Source organism: Hypomesus transpacificus, chromosome 24 (assembly GCF_021917145.1).
Source record: "Hypomesus transpacificus isolate Combined female chromosome 24, fHypTra1, whole genome shotgun sequence".
Lineage (NCBI taxonomy): Eukaryota > Metazoa > Chordata > Actinopteri > Osmeriformes > Osmeridae > Hypomesus > Hypomesus transpacificus.
The window spans coordinates 1,500,253-1,523,798 of record NC_061083.1 but is presented as its reverse complement, the minus strand read 5'-3'; the positions used below and the strand labels follow the sequence as shown (position 1 = coordinate 1,523,798).

General features: G+C 40.0%; 3 protein-coding genes across 4 annotated transcripts; 1 reads left to right on the top strand and 2 right to left on the bottom strand.

The window, feature by feature from the left end:
- The first annotated feature begins 1,839 nt into the window (after nucleotides 1–1,839).
- htra4 (HtrA serine peptidase 4) lies at nucleotides 1,840–8,573 on the top strand. 2 transcript variants are annotated; one of them, XR_006958297.1, is made up of 10 exons: nucleotides 1,840–2,524; nucleotides 4,570–4,669; nucleotides 4,803–5,007; nucleotides 5,872–6,066; nucleotides 6,223–6,255; nucleotides 6,362–6,377; nucleotides 6,810–6,924; nucleotides 7,064–7,121; nucleotides 7,287–7,382; nucleotides 8,139–8,573. XR_006958297.1 is itself a non-coding variant. In XM_047048511.1 (9 exons), the coding sequence occupies exons 1-9, from the start codon at nucleotides 2,104–2,106 to the stop codon at nucleotides 8,302–8,304; spliced, it is 1,389 nt and encodes a 462-aa protein (XP_046904467.1). In that variant the 5' UTR covers nucleotides 1,846–2,103; the 3' UTR covers nucleotides 8,305–8,573. The 2 variants fall into 2 exon arrangements, 1 of the variants encoding a protein (XP_046904467.1); XM_047048511.1 differs by lacking the exon at nucleotides 6,362–6,377 and having other exon boundaries at nucleotides 1,846–2,524.
- Nucleotides 8,574–8,653: 80 nt separating this feature from the next.
- Nucleotides 8,654–10,718, bottom strand: tm2d2 (TM2 domain containing 2). Its single transcript, XM_047048512.1, has 4 exons — nucleotides 10,208–10,718; nucleotides 9,911–9,998; nucleotides 9,698–9,813; nucleotides 8,654–9,479 (listed from the first exon to the last, which is right to left on the bottom strand). The coding sequence occupies exons 1-4, from the start codon at nucleotides 10,474–10,476 to the stop codon at nucleotides 9,266–9,268; spliced, it is 687 nt and encodes a 228-aa protein (XP_046904468.1). The 5' UTR covers nucleotides 10,477–10,718; the 3' UTR covers nucleotides 8,654–9,265.
- Nucleotides 10,719–11,654: 936 nt separating this feature from the next.
- On the bottom strand, nucleotides 11,655–14,798 carry tbx3b (T-box transcription factor 3b). The gene is made up of 8 exons (XM_047048743.1): nucleotides 14,760–14,798; nucleotides 14,428–14,582; nucleotides 14,071–14,338; nucleotides 13,680–13,826; nucleotides 13,021–13,097; nucleotides 12,813–12,916; nucleotides 12,090–12,604; nucleotides 11,655–11,960 (listed from the first exon to the last, which is right to left on the bottom strand). Exons 1-8 carry the CDS (start codon nucleotides 14,796–14,798, stop codon nucleotides 11,655–11,657), a joined length of 1,611 nt encoding a protein of 536 aa, XP_046904699.1.
- Between the last annotated feature and the right edge of the window lie 8,748 nt (nucleotides 14,799–23,546).

Here is a 23,546-nt window from a genome sequence, read left to right as displayed (position 1 = left end):
ATATGGACCACTTCTGCCCCCTACTGCTTACTTGGATATTCACTGTCAATATCCAGGATTGAACCAAGGCCAACAACAGAGGATTCATTAGGTACAATTAATAGATGTACTAGATACTAGACTGTATTCTGTACCAGGTCATGGTAGATGGATTTATATAAAAAGACGGCAATGGGAGGGTACATTCAACACATGTGGATGCCATCTCTGTAGCAGCTCACATGAGATGGGGACTATATCCTGGAGGATAGGCTTCTCAAAGTCATTTGAAGAGTCAAAGCACTTGAGCCAAAGAAAACATTTTTGAAACGGTTCTTGACTTTCAAAACTAGGCCACTCTTGATCTGGAAATTGCACAAAGGCCTAACAGCTTTTTAATTCACAGCCTCTATAATGAGCTTATGAATTATGAGTTTTCCAGAGGAAATCATGGATTTATATGCAGAGCGAGCCGTCGAAATGGCATTTGCTTTAAATGAATAAAATGCTTAAGTAGTTTCACTCAACCATTATGGAAATGACATGTCATTACTTTTCCCTCAGATGTTAAGGTTTTTAACTTTACAATGTTAAATGCAATCCATTTGCTAGTGTGAACATACAATAACTGTAATCATAACAGAATAATCACTAAATTGAATTCCATCACTGTAGGCTTTTATTTCCCCTCACTTTAGTCATTATCCAATCTGTTCAGGACAAGAAATGCACTGTATTTTTTCAAGCTTATTATACTATTTAATATTAATGGTGTACAATATAAAGTGACAACATTCACTGTATTGGTGCTTAATAAACAGGGGCTTAAATCTAGTGAGTATAAATTGCTTTCAAGTATAGTCTGACCGTATATGACGTTTAATGGTAATAATCAGGTTCAACTGGACTGTCCCTCATCTTACCTGGACAAATCATATTTCCGTACATGTTTTTGTTTGTCAAGCAATTCACTACAATCAAAGGATTCTCACAGTCTTTTCTGTCCATCTGGTGTTCGCTAATGAACAAGGTTTCTCATAAAGGAAGCTGGATGCCTTTCAACACATCAATGTAATTAAAAACCAAACCTAAAGATGTTGCAGCTTTGGTAACGACAAAAAAGCTATCTGTATCACCTGTCTATAATTTTAAACAACAGTTACTGTTGTTACTCTGTGTGTTTCACATATAACTAAAATTCTGAATACAGTTTATATGCCTCATAAACTGTACCAAGCAATGAGATTAACAGTTTTTTCACAAAACATTTAACAGCATTAGGCTATGTGAACACTTTGTTACTGCAAAATGATTAGCAAGCACAGATATCTTCTAGAATGACTGTGGTAACAGTACTTCCTACCTAGGTAGGCTATAACCACACTTACCTCAAAGGAGATCATTATGACATAGATACAGTTTATAATTTACATTAGACAGTGTACTGGTGCATGTTGCTTATTTTTCAGGATTATTGCTGCTTACTTTTCCCTATCCACTGACTTTTCTGTGTCTACCTACTGACTGTGAGCTGTATGTGCTGTTTTTTGCTTGTGTTTGTAGAAGTTCATCCAAATTACGTTTCCATTATCCAACCAGTCAAGCCCACGAAATGTTTCATTAAAAAGTTATGTATTTTTGCACACATTCGTTAGTTGCCCCCATAAAATACCTAAAACTACAAATACCCTATAACTCTTTCAATAACGCTAGAAATATGTTGTCTATAAATCATGTTGATTGACATGTTTGTGGGTTCAAATTTATGAGTCCCCCCCCCCCCCCCCCCCCCCCCCCCCCCCCCCCCTTTGTTCACTTCTCTAACGTAAACTACTTTAAAATCTCGACGGTTCTGCTTTGCTGAAGCTCACCTGGAAGACCCAAAAGACCGAACACCGTTGAGGATATCCGGATGTTTAGTTGCTAGTACTGGCATAATTACAATGCCATTTAAAGAAATGTTAGGCGAAACTCAGCAGGGGTTTTCATATTGCAGTTATTACGCAATTATAGGATAACTGTCACATGACTATCAGACAAGTATAACTTTGTTCGATTGTTTGACAGTCCATGAAAGCGTGACCTAAGAATTTAGATGTTCAAACGGACCAACTGCTTTGGAATATGGTTAAATTAGTTGTAGTTTATATAATCCTGGCATCTGCAGTTCATGCGCGATTACTTCGAAAGAGGCGATCTCAATGTCTGCAAGTTTGTTTTGCCTCACGGTGCCCGGCCCCGCCAGAGTCATGCTACTACGGTTTAGTGAAGGACGACTGTGGATGCTGCTCGGTGTGTGCATCCGGGGAGGGTGACCTTTGCGGAGAGCACGGGAATAGCCTTTGTGGCGAGGGGTTGAGGTGTGATTATGAAGAAAGAAAGCGCAAAATCCACGGTCTGTGCGTTTGCCTCAATTCAGAACCTGCATGCGGGAGTGATGGAAGGACTTATCCAAGTAGTTGCCGTTTGAGAGCCGAAAATAGGAGAGCAAAGCTCAATGGAACTCCCCAGGTCATCTTGATCCAAAAAGGCCACTGTAATTCAGGTGGGTAAACGCATCAACATGTCATAAAGCCGTTTGTTAAGTAAATAAGCCTTCGCTTTAAAACGTCCCTATTTATGTATAATATTGTATACTTAGGCTATTACAAAACCATTAAGTAGCCTAAGTGAAAACCCTAACTGCATATGAAGACAATTTAAGTAATTCTCTAAGAACTTTATGCAGACTCCCTGTCACGAGACGACAACACGTCTTTAAAATTGATTGAAGTGAAATAGACTGCCTGCATAAATATGATTTAAAACATGAGTTGATAGGCTGAGAATCAGATGCCCAATAATGGCATTGATAAAATGACAACAATAATATTAATGGTGTTATAGCAGGCCATGCTGTTGTGAGTATTTGGTCCTAAAATTGACAAGAAATACATATACCTTTGACACTCACTGTATTATTCAAGGCTGAGATCACCTTACATATTTCTAATAGCATAGATGTGCATCCTTAGCCTCACAGTTTCATATCATTGTAACTCACAGAAGATTTTGAACAGAATAATATCATTCATTAGTAACCCTCCTGGGTTTCCAGAAACACAGGTGTGCAAACCACATTGCTCTCTAATCACTCTACGCTCTGGAGGGTGTCACATAAATTTTGACTGACTGACACAACAATAGGGTGATTGGACTGAATAATGGCATGCATTAGAGGTTGCCTACAGGCATATTTGGACACGTTTAGGGTTTATGGGGGCTGCAGGATTTTACATCTGTATTCCATCCTCGGTAAGAGACAGTTTAGAACATGTGCATCTACAGCAGCAGCCAGTAGTTTAATCATTGACATTGTGTCACATCATGTGATGTGCAGAGTAGGTGTGCAGGTAAAGGGAAAAACTCTCAGCCTATAGTCATTTGTCAGTGTCAGGTAAAAAAAAATATGTTGACACCAGGTGTTGACAACTTTCTGCTCATTGTAAGACATAGACAGCTGTTGGCAGTGTGTGCACCTATCTGCAAGAGGCTTTAAATTCCCGAGTGTATGCCATATTATACAGTTGTCATGGTAATACTGTATTACGTAATACCACAGGCCATGACTGTCAAAATAAGGAATGAATGTAATAAAATCCCATTGGTACAGAGGACCACCCAGACCGATACAAATATCTAAGCCTGCCCATTAACATCCTTCACTCCCTATGAATCCCGTAAACCTTAGTTAAGAGATAGAGAGAGAGCATGGTTCTCTCTACATGATGGGTTGCTCGTTTGAATGTGATAATGGGGGACACATTTTCTTGCCAAGGCATGTGTTGGCAATAGAACCACTGAACTCATTTGCATTTAAGGATCATTCAGCAGAGAGTAGAGTATTTGTGCTGCCATGCAAGACTTAAGTAACCTTTCACAGCATTGAAGAATGCAGGCGTCAGGAAAGTGAGCTGTCTAAAAGTAAAGGGGAAATGTGAAATGAAAGGGAAAATGCTTGGAGGGTATATTTTTGGAGGAAATATTCCAAAGTGACATAGAGTTGTAAACTGCAGTAAAGGAGATGTGTTATCTCTGATGCGAGCTTCACCTGCTGCATACACCCTATGCCTGGCCTAAAGGCTGACTCGTTTGTGTGTGTGTATTGAGTCCTGTACTTGCCATGTGGCCAATGTGGCTGGGTTCAGCTGGCAAAAGCTTGGCAATCACTCACTGACATCAATGTGAAGTATAAAAATAATTTTTTAAGGCTTAAATAACTAAAGCTGTTCTGTGGCTCTAGTTTGTATTTGTATAATATTAGGATGGTAAGCTCTGATTTGAATTGAATTGACTGAATTAAAATGCAAAGTTCTATACACAGTAAAGTGCTTTGGAAAATGTGATATGCATTTTTGGATCTGTCCCTACTTGCCTGAATGGAGTCACAGCTTCTTATCTGTCAATCACCCTACAGACAAATTACCTAAACCACATATCCAAATATACAGTGCTCTGCCAACGTTACTCTCAATCTGAGTTGACTTCTAAATCGTTTCTCTACGTCCAATTTTGTTGTATATCCAGTATTCCCTTGTTGTGTTCTCACAGGTTTCAGGAACCCTGACAGTATGCGTTACAAATTTAACTTCATCGCTGATGTGGTGGATAAGATAGCTCCAGCGGTAGTTCATCTAGAGCTGTTCAGAAGGTGCTGTGAAACCAAGAAACTGCAGACAGTATTTAAATGATTGTCATTCACAGCTTTTATTGTACATTTATCTATTAGCAATCCATATGTACCTGAAAAGAAGGTATTATAACTGATCAAACTTTTCCACCAGCCTGCCATTCTCCAACCAGGAAGTCCCCGTCTCAAGTGGTTCGGGGTTCATCGTATCAGAAGATGGATGGATAGTCACCAACGCTCACGTCCTCTCTAACAAGCAGCGAATTAAAGTGGAGCTGAAGAGTGGGGTCCAGTTAGACGCCACAATCAAGGATGTGGACCCGAAACTGGACATCGCCCTCATTAAAATAGAGTCTGACGTGAGTCCTTGTTGAAAAGAGGCAGTTTCATTGCCAGTTGGCTCCCCTAGGTCCCCACTTTAAATCCCATTTTGTGTTTTATACTAGTCCTGCTACCCTGTCAGCTATGACTAACATCAAGGAGGCAGTGAGTGAATTAATCCTACTGAGACAGTCTAGCAGATGTTCCATGGACAAAGTCAGCAAGGGCCTTCGCGCACTAAAATGAGATTCCCGTCCTTGACATGGTCGATTTGTCGTCCGATTTTCTGCAAGGGCCATTGGTTCTACTCTTGTGAATTCACAGCATCAAGTGTTAATTTTTCCCCAGTGTTTGCAAGTGTTTCTTTTACTGAAACATTTGTCACTGCCCAGACCTCTAGTAGTGTTAATAGTTCCTCTGTGTGACATTAAAGGATTTTAACCCCTTAAAATGTCCATTACAAAGCCTTTTCAGGACAACATAGAACTGAAGTCAAAGCATTTTGATCCATTGACTAACATCTACTGAAAAGCCAAAGAGGGGTTGTGGTGTCAGATGGTAAACCTTCATACTTGTAACAGACCTGTATAGGAAGGCTCTGATGGAACAAGACTCCAACTCCCTAGGTGGTAAGGAAGCACAAATGCAGTCAAATTCCAGAGATGAAACTACCTCAGGCCAGTGTAGGACAAGACAAGGCAGGTAAAAACAGTACCTGAGTACCATGTAGGCTTCACTGTTGACTGGTTGTAGGTATAATTTTGTTATGGTGCCAGATATACTCAAAAGTCCTCCTAGTATTTTGACAAGTTAGTCAAAACAGCTGTCATCAGTAATAAAATCAGTCATCAAAATTAGTTATCAGCATTCTCATATTGTGAATGGTATCTCTGTTTTTCTAGACACCTCTACCAGTGCTCCTGTTAGGACGTTCATCTGACCTGCGACCGGGAGAGTTTGTGGTGGCAGTGGGAAGTCCCTTCTCCCTTCAAAACACAGTCACCACTGGTATCATAAGCACCACTCAACGCAACGGTCACGAGTTAGGCCTCAAGGATTCAGACATGGAGTACATCCAAACCGATGCAATCATCAATGCAAGTCCTGTCCGTAAAAGTTCCAGCGATTCAATTCTTTTTTGTTGCTGTAACTTCTCTCGTTTTTTCCTCATGACCCACTCTTCCCTTTTAAGTAAATTCCTCAGTTATAAACAATAACGTTTAGTCAGGTTTAATGTGCTTTTTCTCCCACAGTACGGAAACTCAGGGGGACCACTTGTTAACTTGGTAAGAGGATTTATTGTGTTATATTGTATTTAAGAGGATTGTAATACATAATCAGCACATTTGTCAAATGGATTGTGATGTAGGCCATCTTTCTTGTTTTATTCAGGACCGAGAGGACCAAGGTCATAATTCCGTTTTATATGCTTAGTGCTCAAGGTCCCTGTTCTGCATTTTACTGCACCATTTCTGTTGTTTAAATTTGCCTCTGGAAACTGAATATATTATGCCCGGCTTCTACTAATGGTGATGACTTATGTATGCCTATTGATCGCAAAAGGAGAAATAAAACATACTTCCACAACTGCTTTTTCAAAGCAGTCCTTCCTTTTTTCATGAGTACTGAGAGTGGAATTCAGGGATTGGTATCGAGAACCTTGGAGTGGTGTGGAGTTCTCAAATGACATACTCATTCTTATATTAAGGCAGTTGAAATACAGCAGTGCTCTAATTAAGGTATTGGTAACATGGTACTGTCTTACTTTAGCTTGCTAATTGCAACTTTGTATTCTGGACATAAAAATAAGTCCGTTTTTTTTCTTTTCTTGTGTCTCAAGGATGGGGATGTTATTGGCATAAATACATTGAAGGTTACAGCTGGAATATCCTTTGCCATACCAGCGGACAAAATACGCCAGTTCCTTTCAGAATCTTACACCAGACAAATCAAAGGTTTGTTGTTAATCTCATTTAACAATTCCAATTTATCATTGAGAGTCGGTTCAATGTTATTACTTTTTCTGCTAAAGTCATACGGCATTTAATTGAAATTATTTGCTTTCCCGAAATCCTTTGTGTACATGAACAACAGGAAAGACATTTCCCAGAAAGAAATACATGGGGGTCCGAATGCTGCAACTCTCGACTGCGTGAGTAAACAGCTACTTTCAATCTAAGAATAAATTATGGTAAACCGTAAATAAATGTGTTACTTTTATTGGAACGTGGGTTACACAGGAATTCATGTTTGGTGAGCATTTCCAAGTCTTTAATATGGTTATAAGCGAATGTCTTTCTTGCCTGTTTCTTCCCAGTTTGATTCGTGATCTGAAAAAGCGGGAAAGTGATTTCCCAGACGTGATTTCAGGAGTGTACGTTTATGAAGTGATCCCTGGAAGCGCTGCCTCCAGGTAAATCAGCTCCCCAGTCTTAGGTGCAGCCTTAACACCCTCAACACAATGTGTAATTCTATTACGCAGATACTTTAAGCACCCATCCATGCTTTATAACCTTAGGAATGTTGGTTACCAAGTCAGTTTCATATTAACTCAGGTTTTAGATGTAACCTTAAACTGCTCTGCATGATCCATATCGGGATGCTTGCCACTGTGTATTACCAGATGGAAAGGGAGATGCAGTGAGTTTGGAGGCAACACAATATTCAAGGCTCAGGAACCTCTTGTGGTTCTCAAGGGCACAGATTGAATCATATTCTAGTTTACCATAACACTTCAGACACCATCAGGCATAGCTCTAATGGCCTCCTCCCTTAACAGCCATCTCCCATCTACCTGACTGATTCCATACTCACTGCATTCCTCAGACAAACATATTCCCCCTATCAGTGGGGCATAGGCCCTGAACAGCATGCTGCAGTACAGTATGAATGCCATTCCAAGCGACTACTGTATCATGAATCCAAATAAGCTTTCCAGAACCCTGTTCCTAAAACACAGATTTACAGCTCTTTGTCTGCCATCATCTCCCTTCCTTCTCTGTTTGATCAAGACCCAGCTTGTCTGAATGTCACTGTTGTTATCCTGAAGGTGAAAGAGGAAACGTGAGAGGAAATGTCAGATTTAATGTTTGTATTGAATGTGCTGTGAATGTTGAGGAAGGCTGTGAGTGATTAAGCCAAACGACTGTACGTCTCTGTTGCTCCCTAGCGCCGGCATGCTCAACAACGATGTAATCATCAGCATCAACGACCAGTCGGTTCACACTACAGAGGACGTGAGCGAGGCAGTTCAGGCAGGACAGCCACTCTCTGTCATGGTACGGCGTGCTAATGAAGACGTCATGCTGACTGTTGTCCCTAAAGATATTGATTGAGTGGCATTTCCTCTGTGTGGCTTTCCAGTGAATTCAAACACAGGCTTTTTCATTCACACAAACACCATGTGTTTTTACCCTTCAAACATTTTATTCACATTACACACAAATGAACATATATTTTGTGGACAGATAAAATATCCTTTTACAAACAGTCTCTTATGTGATATTAATTCTTTGAGTGAGAATATTTCCAGTGCCTAAATCTGTCTGAACTAGGTCTATACTTACATTTTGCCCCTTTAAGATAGACCAGGTAAGATGTAGTCTGAAAATAAAAGTTATGCTTTTCACTGAAAGGAAAATCTTTACTCAAGTAAATATGTGAAATAAGGATGCTCACTGCATGTTGAAACGAAAAAACATTTAATATGAATGGGGTATTTAATGTGTACAAGAATTCAGAAAGCTGTAAGCAGTATTTTAACCTCACTGTATGCATGTTTAACATCACAATCACATAAATACATCTGAATTTGTGAAAGGGCAGCGTGACCTGACTGTATAAATAATTTTTGGTTAATGCAATATTAAAATGTGAAGAATTTGTAATTAAAAGCAAAGGTGAGACAAGCGGCAAATACATTAACATATGTACAACTTTAACAGGTATATACAGATATAATTTACAATTTGGCTTATGTACACATCTGAACCATAATGACAGTATTTTAAACAGAATAGTATTCCAATTACCAAGATTAGCCTATGAGTTACTACCTCAACCAGGACCACATGCACATACTTGTCTTCAGTTCAAATTTGTATTGTAAACCTTTTTATATATCTAGCACATTCTGTAAATGGGAGGGTACAGCAACGCACCCTTAAAAAAGGTACAGAATGTTCGCCTTATTAACCACCGCAGTGTGGAGGCGTAAATGAGATAACTCGACAGACAGAATTTCAATTTACACACATAGGGGGAGGAGGGGGCTTCGTAGAGACAGCTAGGCTGACCTCAGTAGAAAGTGCACCAGTTGCTGTTGTCACTGGGCATTAGCCCCCCTGTGATGAGGAGAATTAGGTCGACGAACCACCAGATGCCCAGGCCTCCCAGGGTCAGCAGCTTGCCCACGGCAGTGCCAGTGTGGCCCAGGCAGAAGCGGTCCACTCCAAAGCAGCCCAAGAAGAAGGAGTACAGCAGAGTGGTGATAAAATAGTGGCCTGTGTACCTGAAAACACATGCGGTAGTGTTTTTTTTTACGAAGAATGCTTGAATAATGTAAGATTAGGAACCGTAACAACGTAAATGAGCCTTTTTCTGAATACATGTTACGCTTAATTTCAAATGATGTCTAAATATCTACACTGCACTCTAGTGGTGGAGCAAAGCTAGCTTCCATATCTTGGATCATATCGTGTCAAATTGGACAAGAATCCCCTCACTTACTTGATACAAGGAACATTTCCTCTTAGAAACTCTCTCGGTCCAGCACACTCAATGTCCTCCAGTGCCGTGCACATGACCTCTGTGTGGTTCACGTCTTTGTGCACCTGGCCTCCAAACTGAGAGAAAAGGGTTGAGTTGGAAGTTCCAAAATACCTATACCTACATAAGACACGACAGACACGTGGATGGTAATACAGTCGGACCGTCTCATACCCCAATACAGCCGTGACCCAACTCCTGGAGAGCTGTGCTGTTTCCTGCATGGTCCACGGGATCTTCACACGATATGAACTCCTCTGGTCTAAAAGAAACGATACAAGCATTATGAAATCCACCTCACGTACATTTGTGCAAAGACTGGTTAGCTGAAGAGAGCACTCTCATTGATCAGCAGCAAGACATGTACATGCATTGAGGAACTACTTGTAAAAAAAAAAAAAAAAAAAAAAAAAAAAACTGTCAACAACGATAGAACCAAGACTGAATGAAAAGCATAAATCAAATACTTACAGGTATTTGCAGAGGACAACTGGAGACGGAGGCCTGTATTCATACTGATCTGAATAATTCACTGAACCAACGCTAACGGGTGTGACATGATACTGATATGTCACATTGTCCTGCGGCTGTTCATTGAACGCGGCTGTGGTTACTCTCTGTCCGGGAATTTCTGATGAATTCTGGGAGTGAATTCCTTCCAAACACTGCAAGAGCAACACTGTCAGCAGCAAAAGAACTTGCCCGCTAAGAAGAATGTAATTAACTGAGATCATAGCCATTTTATTGAGTCCAGCTAACTGGTACAGGTAGGTAGTAGCAAGCCGTACAACAGCGCTACTACTTGCCCTGTTAGCTAGCTCTACCTAATCTTGTTTTGGCTAGTCTGATAAACAAAATTGTCGCAATGAATACATTTGATTTTGCTTGCACTCCCGTATATTATCCCGTCGATGTGAAGACCAACATTGCGTTGTATTTGTCCAGCTAGCGTTGTGTCGGTGTTCCGTCCATTTAATATGACGTCAAGAACAAGCGCTATTTTTAATATGTACCAATGCCTCCACCTTCTGGCCTACATGATTACTACACAAGGACATCAAATGATGCTACTGTATACGCCTAAACATCAGCGATTGTATTATTGACGTGGAATGTGATTTATTGCTTTCATACAAGTCAGGAAGACATGCATACCTATTATAAGACATGTCAAAGAAATATTCACGTATGACATGCAGTGACTTTATTATGTTTCATTACAGTTGACCAAACATTACAGTTCCAGTAGACCAAACAAAATCAGTAGGCTATTTCAAATCTGCCATAGCATGTGCTACAAACAATTTACCACAAAACTAATAACGCCATAATAATGTGAAGCAATATGTACATACATATGTATGTACATATTGCATATATATGTAATACATGGAACACATGAATTAATAGGACTCTTAAAGTCACTTAACTGCTACAATCCTTAAGGCTACCACACAGCTAACTTAAATTAACTGGTAGGCTACAAACTAAATAAATATATAGACAAACTAATTATAATTCATGGACAAACAAAAGAGAGACAGATTTACTTTCAAGAATGTAAGAAATATGGGATATGCCGAGAGGGAAACCTTCTTATTTGATTAATTAATTTTAACAGTTATAGGCTAATTCAAAGCAAGTTAAACGTGCATGCTTTTTTCCACCATGCTAAAAGAAATGTAGCCTAAACAAATGTACCCCCCCACACACACACACACACACACACACACACACACACACACACACACAAACACAAACAGTTTACCAATGGGCACACAATGGTGATGTTATTTGATTGCAATGTACATAGCAGAGCATTATTAACGTTCATCATTACTTCAAGTGGAAGATTGATTGAAGTCTGATAAACATGTGACCATGTTGTATATTTGGGAACTGGTGGGTTATGCATTTGCTATTGTAAAGCCGTTGGGCCATAACCCGAAATCGAAGACACGCTCTTGACTTCAAACGTATTGCCCGGTTGGACATTGATCAAAGAATTTCGATATTTTAAGTCAATGTTGGTCAAGGGGCGAGTGGATGCTGGTGAGATCAGGTTGTCGTCTTCGACAGTTTCATGAATGTAATAGGGCCTGAATCTGGCATGAGCGCGCACTGGGTGGACCGTTGGAATCGATGGTGCGTTGGTGACAGCAGCGGCTGTCAAATAGGAGTTTGGATAGGTAAAAAGCCCTCCAAGGTGGGATGCCGTCAAACTCTGTATAACAAAGGAAGGTAAAGACAATCAGAACCTATAGGGTCATATCCTAACTCATTGATAGGCTTAGCCAATTCAATTGAAAATAGGGCCTATTTGATTTTAACATTAACAAAATAGTTTGCACACCTGTGAAAGCAGAGTATGTTGCTGAATGGTCAGCGGCAATCCTGGTATTCTTACAGATGCGATAGCACTCTCGCCAGCCATCCCAGATGACCCCACTACCTGGTCCATCGATCTCCCTGCAGCGCCAAACTTCGCCCCGAAGTGCGCGTGGTGTAGGAGGCGTTGAGTGACACTCATTGGATAGAAGTGTCTCGTTAAATCAGTTGGATATGAAAAGTATGGCGAGAGACCGTTGTGTAAATGAACACTTGGATCAATTTCCACAGTTGGAAGCTCGAAGATGTCCGTTGTCTTTGCGTCCTCTGGTTCGAGGGAACGCTCTTCCCCAGTTAAAACGTTAGTCTTTTCTGTAGGCCCATCTTCTAAATGATCGGTCCTTGACATGTCCCTTCGTGAATGAACTGTATCATGCCTTGTAACATGTGGATTACAATTTGGTTCATCGATGGGGGTAGTGACATTTTCAATGGCGCCTCCATCCTTGCTGTCCTGATCGCTTTCACTTTTGTAGTCCTCTGAGGACATTATATAAAATATAAGGTTTGTTACATATTGAAATACACTCCCTGAAAACAGGTGCCTATAGACAAATAGGCTATAATTATATGGCATAAAGTTGAATCTATAATAGTGCATGTGTTCAGAACTTGATAACAGCCTAAATGCCATCCCAGAATAATTTTATTTAGATGTATTGTATCTTAAAGCCTTGACTAGGCCTACCTGTTGATTTCTGGGTTTTCAATGAATCTTCAGTCTGACACTCAGACGCCCTGTCTCCTTTGAGAATTTCATAATTCTTTTGTGAAGGCATTCCCAGTTGTTTCCTGCAAGTGAAAACAAATGTCAAATAGGCTACATTAAATTTATGTTAAACGTTAAATGTTAAACAATAAACAATATTTATTTATAAAATTGTGTATTAACCTACCTTTTTTCTCTTCTTCCGTTTCCAGTGTCTCGGAATCCCTTTGCAAAAGGATTGTTATCAATTTTCAGCTGTGTGATCTAAAAATTGAGAGCGAAATTAAATGTTCCATCATATGTCTATATAGCCTATCAAATTTAATTGAAACAAAATCCGTGCAAAGTCCCAACTGTGGGCCTATCAAAAACCGGGGCGATACAACTCAATGTAGTCCTTTGCAAAAGATGCATATCTGTATTTTTAGGTTAGATTGTAAATTATGGCTATTTATGTATATATATTTTTTTTTTTTATTCCCCTTAGTATTTGCTAGACCCCCCTTAGTATTAGCTAGACTTTGCTCCTTTTGTATAGTTAGTCCACATATTTAAGTTTCAATATTCCTATATGTTTAATGTATGCACCTCCCTGCCAAAGTAAATTCCTTCTTTGTGCAAACATTCATGGCGAATAAAATCCCTTCTGATTCTGATATAGGCACTATTAATCTTAAAGTTACACTTACCAACGTTTGAAACGAATGTTTAATGAATAACGCGTTGTTTTGTATTATTTTATTTTCTGCTGTGTAGGCAACTTCTGAACAGTCAATAGGCTATTAGTCTCGTTAAAGTAACTTCAACATTTGACCGTTAAACATTTCACACATTCAAAATGCTTACCTTATCATTTTGGTATGCGGTTACAGCGACGAATTCCGTTTCAGAGAAAACATAGGTCCTAAATGTGCTATAAGGTAGTTTCAGGATATCATTGGCCCTCACAATATGGAATCTCGGTTGGTATTTGTGCATTGAGTTAAGTATTGTCTGTAAAAACAAAATTAAATGGAAATTTAGGATTAGTTCTGAAATAACTGCATCTGAAAAGATGTATTGTCTTATTCGTTCTCTTTTTGTCTTTAAGATAAGATAATCATTTACTTGTCTTATCCGTCTTCTTTTTAGATTATTACCTACAACGTGCCTAAATTATCTAGGCTGTATACTAAAGTTTGCTAGAGCAAATACAACTCATTCAGTCAATTCCTAAATCACAATTTAAACAACTTACAAACCCATGCTTGTCAGAGATGTTGTTTGTCAATTTCATTTTGTGGAAATTGACCACTTTTGACATCCATTGTTCGCCTGTTGCTGGACTGTCCGGGTGAATGTACATTCGCTTTGGCATTTCGGGGTCCGCCTTTCCTGCCACCATCCAGTGAGAGTTATAAAATTTGTACCTATATTCATCCGCCGCCACAATATCCATCAGCAAAATATATTTAGCCTTTTTGTCCAATCCAGTACATCTTACTTTGAACGGTGGAAACATGCGCCTAGATGAAAAGAAAACAATAATCAATAACAAAGTGCCTATACATGCGAATTCAGTTGTTTATATGTCAATTAAGACGATTTATCCTACCGTCCTGACTTAGTTATGATCATTTCAGTGCCGCACTTGTGAAACTGTTTCCAAAGGCCCATCGCCTCCAAGTGAACTTTTGGGTCGTTCTCGATGAGCTCCTCGGTCTCCAATAACTTCTGGAGACTGCATTTGACGTACTGTGCGGCCGTCTGCTGTGATTGAGAGGATATGCGAATGCTCGTGTCGGCATTATCCAAGGAAGAATTCCCAACCGGCAATGACAGAGATGTGTGGGAAGTTAATGAAAGGTTTTGCAAAAAAGGATGTTGCGGGACGAGGATTGCACCGAGGCCCATGTCAAGGTTCGGTAATAATGGCGGTAAAGTCACATCTCCACCTGGCCCTATGTCGAAACGATTTATTCGCATCATCTCCTGTGAAATCCGACGAGTTCACTTTTACGCACGCATTTGATTCCGTTTCTTTACTCAGTGTTTTCCGCGTTCAAACTGAAGATGAACAACTCAAACGTATCGCAAAATAGTAGTTACAATTTTCTACAAATCAAACATATAATTTTCGGTACAATTTATAATTCGCCAAGTGTTTCGGCTAAATTATAGTCCTGTGGCATCTTGGAAAATGATGTTGGGATTTTCAAACCGGACCCCAAAGGAGAAATACGTGTATTTTCTTGATAGATTTTAGAAGTCAAAACGGATAACTAGAAAAAAACGGAAACCCGTGCATCTGGCTCGCTCACTCATGGCTCAGAGTTCCCAACTAAGCGAAAATGTTGTAGTCTGTTCATCCTGAGGTCGAGTTGATTGGCTTCCTGACACGCCTTGACCAATGTGTCCGACACTCAATTGTGGGCGTGGCTGCAAGGGTTTAGACGTAAATGACAATGCATACAGCAATATCAATTAGCCTAATTTGCACCATAGATCATCTGAATGATTTACTGAAATCTGATGGGTCTTGAAACCACAAATCATTGTCAACTTTGTAAAATTCGCGCTCAGGAGCTGTTCTAGTGAGCAAAGTGCTGAAATAGAGAAGAATGCATGGATGGGGAATCCTGTCAAACTTTCAACTTAATACTTGACGCAATTTTCTTTCAAGCTGAAAATCTTTTCTGTATTAACTCAAGTGTTGTGTTGTGGAACCCTCCAATACTTCCATAATTAAGTGCAACATAGATCAAGGACACCTACTGAATAAATGCACCGTCAGTGAAATGTGACTATCAGCTCTAAATGTTGGTATGTAAAAGAGTGCTTTCCCTGACGAGTCCGTCTCAGTGGTTCCCACTTCATTCCTATGCCCCATGCCTCCTCAGCCCACGCTGGGCCGGCAGCCTTGTGACATGAGAACAGCGCTGGGGACAGTCTGCAGGGATTCTGCTCTACGAGACCAAGGTCTGCCAGCGATTGTCCAAGCTGGATTAGTCTCTGGATTTAGTTACAGGCTTTTTATTGCTCAAAGGTCCATGGCAGGCTAGGAACGTCCTAGTGAAACGCCTCACTGACTGAGAGCGCCAGGTTCAGGGCACACCAGCTTCCCACCACTAGCCTGTGTGCTTGTACTGGTGTGGTTGTGATGTCAATTTGATTAGCCTGATATCGTAAGGAGTTGTGAACATGGCTTGAAGCCTTGAATATGGCAGTCCTTCGATTATGAATGATCAATAAGTTTGCTATATTGGCTGCAGATCACAGTACTGCACCTGTTACACTGGTTTGCTTTAAACGTGGGGACATGTAGGTCAGCTCTCATGGAACTCTAACACTTAGGGATGGGGACATTGCTGTTTCTAAACCGATACCCCTTCATGCTTTCAATGTGCATGCTATCTATAACTCACAAACCAGTTAGGGAGCAACAAGGAAACATTTGATTAGCTTTCTTTGTTTAATGACTATTGTGGCACCAAAGACCTTGCTGTTAAATCCGAAAAATACCTCAGCACAAGGTATTTTTTTAACTTTTGTTAACCTTTCTCAATTTGGATTTGATCAAATTCTTTTTTACACTGGGGGTTACAAAGATATGCACAGGGTGTGGGACTGATGATGACCCAATCTTTTTCTGGCAGGGGAGCAGGGAAAAACCCTGCCTGTCCATCAGCTAACATCAAAGAGTCAGTCAGTAATCTGAAACAGGCCAGAGAAGGATGGCAAACAAGACGCCTGGCTGTTATTTGTGGGCTTGGCCACAAACTGTGTGTGAAACCTGTCACAGGGGATAAAGCTGCAGATCTCCACTGGGTCTCTGCCCAGCAAAGTCCTGTCCCTGTAAAAACGCTATTACTGGATGTTCCCTGTTACTCAGGCACAGGCGGTCCAAAGTTCGATTGAAAACAGAACTTCTTGGGAGGACTTTGAGTAAGGGGGTCATCTGTGTCCTCGCTCAGTGTTTACCGCCGGTGAAAGGAGGTGGGCATGGACAGATCAAAAGCTACCGGGAGGCTAAGACAGCTATCCTTGTACAGACTAGGACAGTACCACAGACCTGTCATCGTATAGCCTGACTTGCATACTTATTGCAGTGCTGCTTAACAAGTAATTCAACTCGCTGGCGAATGAAAACACGTTTCAGTGTCTCACGGCAGCCCCAGCATGTCCCTCTGCCGAGGAATCTCAGTTCACAGCCAGGGCCACTGGAGAGCCTCCAAAGCACTGTGGCCACGCCGTCTCCTCAACACCTCTGATGTTTGGACAGTTTGAACGTTGATGAATGGTCTAATGGTAGCAGGTCAGTGTGACTGAACATTTTTGGACTTTGGAAGTGGGAGGAATGTAGTTAAACAGAGGAGGAGAGGTGCTAGAGGCTGGAAAGACAGCCGCAGGGCAGATATATCTTACAGCAGCATGGTGCGTAGGTGGACGACACACATCAAGGAATCTCTGTATTTCTATACTGAGTTCTCTCCCTTATACAATTGCCTTTGTGCTCACTCGATCATGACCACAAAGATAAAGCTGTGCTTTTGAAATGGGAATATTAACAGGACAGATCGAACAGCTGAATTCATGCCAATGTATTTGTGGACTAGATAACTCCTGGCCTGTTTGTCACCCTTGCTGTGGACTACGACGACAGGTGGAAGTGTATGGAGTTAGATTAGTTTCATAATTCAAACAAACAAACGCAACACGATTCAAACAAATTTAACACGATCCAAACAAACGTAACACGATTCATACAAACATAACACGATTCAAACAAACAAACGTAACACGATTCACAAATGTATTTCGTGATTCACAAATGTAACGCGATACACAAATAAATGACCCTATTACATTTGTTTGCAACCTGACAAACACAAGTTACAAATCCCTGCATTCGTTGGTGAGAATCCTTGCATTCGTTCATGTGGATTTTTGGAACTTTCCTGACGCGCTTTGATCCACAAATGCATTTTTTCTAAAAGATATCCTCTGCAGCCTATCAGATGTCTCCAATTTTAGCCAATCACCGGAGAATGTCTAATATGGGTAGACGGGCTCTGCGTTAGCCTAGGAAACACGGAAAATGACTAAACATAAATCCTGCCATTCTCACCAATATTTAATCAGGTATGATCATCGGTTTAATAGGATTAACAAGCAATATTTCACCTACATGCTACCAGACGACATTGCCCGTGATCTGAAGGAGACGATGTCCGTCATTATGGCAGGTTGTTGAAGTCCACATAGACACGTTAATGTGATTGGCTAAAATTGGAAGAGACGATCTGATGATGAGGATATCTTTTAGAAATAATGCATTTGTGGATCGAAGCGCGTCAGGAAAGTTCCAAAAATCCACACGAACGGATGCAAGGATTCACACCAACGAATGCAGGGATTTGTAACTTGTGTTTGTCAGGTTGCAAACGAATGTAATAGGGTCATTTATTTGTGAATCGCCTTACATTTGTGAATCACGAAATACATTTGTGAATCGTGTTACGTTTGTTTGTTTGAATCGTGTTATGTTTGTATGAATCGTGTTACGTTTGTTTGGATCGTGTTAAATTTGTTTGAATCGTGTTGCGTTTGTTTGTTTGAATTATGAAACTAATCTAACTCCATAGAAGTGAGCTTGATGACCGCATGATTAAAAAGACACCAGCATCCAGCATTCCAATCCCATGTGAGCAGATGTTTGACCCAAATGTATCAAAACGTAGAACTACAGCAGACCACTGGCAAGTCGAGGGGAGGGCCAGGGGACCCCACTACACGTTGCACAACCAAAGTAATACCTTCGTCTCCATTATAATGGTTACGTTGCCAAAAAGTCAAAGGTGTTAGAAGGCAGTGGGCTGGTGAATTCATAAGGTCATGTGAAAAATTCCATGAGGTTCTCAAAGCCTTAAATCTTTTTAAGATGGGGAGAAATAATTCCAAATTGATTTCAATCTCCTCCTGACCATGACATGAAATTAGCAACAGTAATTTACTCTTTGTGCTAGCATTTGTAGATTTGAATAGTTGAGTGTGGTAATGCATACCTTGAGGTGTAATTTGACAAGAAATCTTGAAAGGATTTGGCTTTAAAGCAACCAGTAGAGCATGGTGTGCTATTTACAGTACACTGAAATTAATGCACTAAAAACTGGCTGTGAACAGAGATTTCCCTGGATATTCCATACCACTCATGGGACTGTCACAGAATCCTGAAAGCCATACTCAGCACATGCCATTAGGATGCTGGGACCATTAGGCATCCTCTGGTGCCCAGTTCACAATATGTTAAAACCTTTTGCATGCAACCAAACACTCTAATATTTAAAGTATGGGCCATAAAAACAACACTTTTTTGCTTTCGAGGGGACATATTTGTGGGGAATCTATTAGAAAGATACTTTTTTATTTAAAGCCCATGTCCATAACCAAGAAACATTGTTGTTGATACGTAATGTACTGAAGGGACGTTCTTGGAGAAAAGGGTTGTTTTGTATTTCATTATACAGTTGCCTTTTTGAGCGTAAGAGTAAAAGCAATAAATTAACAGCTGGGCTTTGGGTTAAATCCTCAGGGGTTCGTACCAGCAACCACATCTTGACACAGCTGTGTCTCTCTGGCCATTTACAGATCATATCTAGTGCTCTCAATGGACAGAGAGGTCAATGTATGTCTAACATGTCATTTAGCTAGACTTCAGAGTCTAATGTTGTAGGTTCTGAAGCTTACAAAGTGAAATTATGAACACTGTGAAAGTCAAAACCTGTTTGCCCTTAAAAAAGCTTGGGAACTCAGCAAGAACTGTTTCCTTGCGGCACAAACTTAACACAAAACAAATGTTTCCTACCAAGCAAAATTGATTTCAGTTTATCAATAAAAACAAGCCAATAAATCTTTTTTAAAGCCAAGCGGGAGAAGAAAGTGAATGAAAAAGCACTGAGGAAGGAGACAGAGGGTCTCTAGAAATCAATTTTCACACATTAGAACTATTAGCTTATTGAGAGGTGGGTGACAGATTAAACACTAGACGTTAAAGGGAATTGTACTTGTGAAACAGTGTCTCCATTGGCACATGATGATAATGGGGATATACAGTATATATGTTTGTGTGTGAAATTGTGTTTGCATGTAACTCTAATGTGTTACCTACAGACAGGATAGACAAGTGTCCTTTTTTTAGGGAAAGCAGTCCACGATGTATGTGACCATTGTTTTCAATTCTGACCATTAAAGTTGTTGCACATTTTTTAACTGCTCAAGCTGTTAATTAACCTAAAGTATCTTTAAAGCAACTATAGTAAATATAGTATAGTTGCATATAGTATGAACCGACTTTATATAATCTCAAGAAACTCTCTGGAACATTCAAATATTCGTTTACTTGTCTTAACAATATGTGTCAAGAGGAAAAAAGGGACATCTCTGAAATTTAATTGATTTTCCCACTGTAACAATCCATTCCATTTCCATTTCCTGACATCATCTGAGTTTCTAGCCTGAAGTGTACCGGCAGCCCTTTGGAATTTACTGAGTCTGGCAGCCATGTGGCAATTTTCAAAAGTAGCTTTTCACTGTAGAGAGAAGTCAATACACATCTTTTTTGGGGGAGCATGAGTGTTTTTGTAGGGTTACAAATTAGCTAAAGATCAAAACGGTTCCATTTAATTCAACTAAAGGGTGTGCATCTCACTTGGATATTGCTGGATTCTCCAGAGAAAATGCTTACATTAAACATCAAGGAGTCAACCTATGAAAAAGACAACAAAAGCCGTTCAAATAGATTGTATTTCACTTTTCAGGTTTCCATTTTACACTCTAACTGATTGAGTGCTTACCAATAGCATTTATGAGGTCACTGTGGCAGTGAAATATTGACTTAAGTGCCTGCGTAACACATCCCTAATAGAGTGTAGTTAGGAAATGAGCTCTTCAATTAAGAAGATGTGCCTTTCTTTTTGTCAGCACAAACAACTGAGAATGAAGAAGCACATTAAAGGCCATCTGACACACAAGGCCAACTATCTGTCATCTCGTTGAACGGCCTGACAATATTCTCTCGGGGCTGTTGATTTGAATAGTGTGAATATTTATGTCCAGAGGTGTTTGCCTGTTCTTAATGTCTGCCGTCTTTAAGAAGATAAAGAGGACAGCTATTGCTGGGATAAGTGGCTATGGATTGTAGGAAGCTTGTCCTGCCAGAGAAAGCATTAAGGACTCTTCATTATCTAATCATTCTCAGGTACATAGACAGTGGATGTGGCTCTGTTGTACAGTGTAAACGCCACATGAACTCTATCCCCGTCTATTCCTAATGTATGTCCTACACGTGACTACAAAATGTCTGAATGAATGCCAAACGTGTACATTTTCATTGTGCAATGATAATAAAACACATTACATTCAACATTGAAAATGAAAGGCAGATGCAAAAGAGGAGAATGGCAGAACTAAAGACGGTAATATTTGCCAGTTAGTGTCAATCCTCGTATATTAACAGAATCCGATTGGATGCTGAGGTATAAGTAAAGGAACGCAGTTCAAAAGGAGAGCAGGACAGTACAATAAAGTTTTAATGCTTTGCACGACCCATCACTGTTTCCCATGTGGTCGTGACAGTTGTCACGGACTGATGAAAGGAGAGTGTGGGTCCATATCCAGTCACTGTGACTAACTTAAATGCAGTCTACAGGGACAACAGGACATAAACAAGTCGACTCCCTGGACCAAAAGTGTTGCTTGAGTGTTTTTGAACGACATGAAATCACTGCCTTTTCATTCATTTTTCATGCATTTTACCACAGCGATTTTATACATAGAAAAAAAAAATAAGAGCCCCGTTTTCGACAACTGCATTGCCTCTCTAGACATCACAATATCAAATCCCATCCAACTCATTCAATGTGAACAGGTGCTACCTTCATTCAGATCACTGTAAATGGAGTATGCCTGGGACTGGAGCCGCAAAACACTATAATATCTTCTTACATTACCAATATGGATTAAGTGGAAGACCAACACAGTAGGAGCAGTCAGTAAACAGCATACTCTACAATCCTGCTTTACTCAAAGAGCTGAGAGGGGACCTAAACATTGCACAATATAGTGTGTCTGTCCTTTATGACAACCAGACTCAGTGTGTAGCCTGTCCGGAACTGTAATTATATAGAAAACACACATGGTTCTGTGTGGGTGTCAGACGATGTGGCAGACTGGTTGGGATGTTTCACATTTCAGCTGTAAACTGAAATTCTGCATTAGCAATATTGTCCCCACGGGACACATAGTCATAATACTAATGAATGAAATACAATGCTGGATCTAAAACATCTGATCTGGGGGTATATTAACACCTCCATTTTGTTCTCTCACTTCCTCTCTCTGTCTATTTGTTTCTTAAAGAAGCCTCTCTGGGGAGCCATAAACTGAAAGGAAACTGCATTAGTGAGATTCCTCCCAGGATGCTGAGGGAAAGCCTAGTGGCGCCAATTAGCTGTCAATAGTTCACCTCGTTAATCGCACCTACTGTCCACTTTTTAAGAAACAGTGGGGATAGGCAAACACACAAATCAGAAAGAAAAGTCTGAGTTGAAGAAGTTTACTTTTCCGTTTAGATGGTTTTTTTTCTTTGAAGACCACTTTAAAATCAATTGATGAACAATGATTATTCAATGCAAGGATTGTGGAACGCACATACATTCAAGATTAAAGTGTTGAATGTATGTTTGAAAGAGAAAAAAAAAATCCAACAAAATGCTTTAAATGTTTTGCAGGAGTTCTCTATGCAAAGCTCTCCACGGACAAATAAGCTACCTGACATGGACCTTATTGGGGTCTCAGAAATGTATGCTAACTTTTCTCCACTTACTGCCACTCTTGTGATAACCATGGATCTCTGTTCTCTGTGGCTGAAGCTGGCATTGTACCATTTTACCAAAAACATTAGACTTTGTGAAGGTACCTGATCACTCCAACACCACCACTTTCAATCCATGGCTACTAGGGGTGGGAATCTTTTGGTACCTCACGATTCAATTCAAAAAGATTTTTAATCAAATTTTGATTCAATATATGCTTACATTTGATTCCAGTCAGCTGTTTAGTGTTACTTAAGAGTTGAATAAAGAAATCCCAATGTATCAAAAACTTGAAATGTACTGTTTTTCTTGCAGGTTAATAAACTCATTGTTAAAAAAAGAAAAACCAAAAATAACGATTTTCTGAAATTTGTGAATCGATAGGCAATCGTTAGAAGATTCAAATGCGAATCGATTTTTCCCCCACCCCCTACTGTATTCTTAATGTGTGTTAGTCCTTAGCCATCAAGAGCAGCTCCATGTAGAGAGAACAGCTGTATAGCTGTGTACCATTTTTTATTTCTTCTCACATTTCTTCTGGACTTTGGATGATCTCCACTCCAGGAGACAAAATGAAAGTTTAACGGTAACGGTAAGACGTCTGAGACTGTTGGCCTAAAGTAGCTTCTATCCTAATTGCATGCGTACTTCATCATGCAACAGTACAAACTTGTTAATGCAACTGCAGTAGGCTACGTAGGCTACTAAAAGTAAAAAGAGTGCGATTTGGCAGGCAGGTTATGTGTTTGGATTTACCAGACTCTTTCTTTGGTACACTTAATAGTATGGGTATCTTGGGACGGGACATGAATGTCCCTTTAAATCGGCAAGCCAATAGAAAAAATGGGCGGTCGTAGAAATA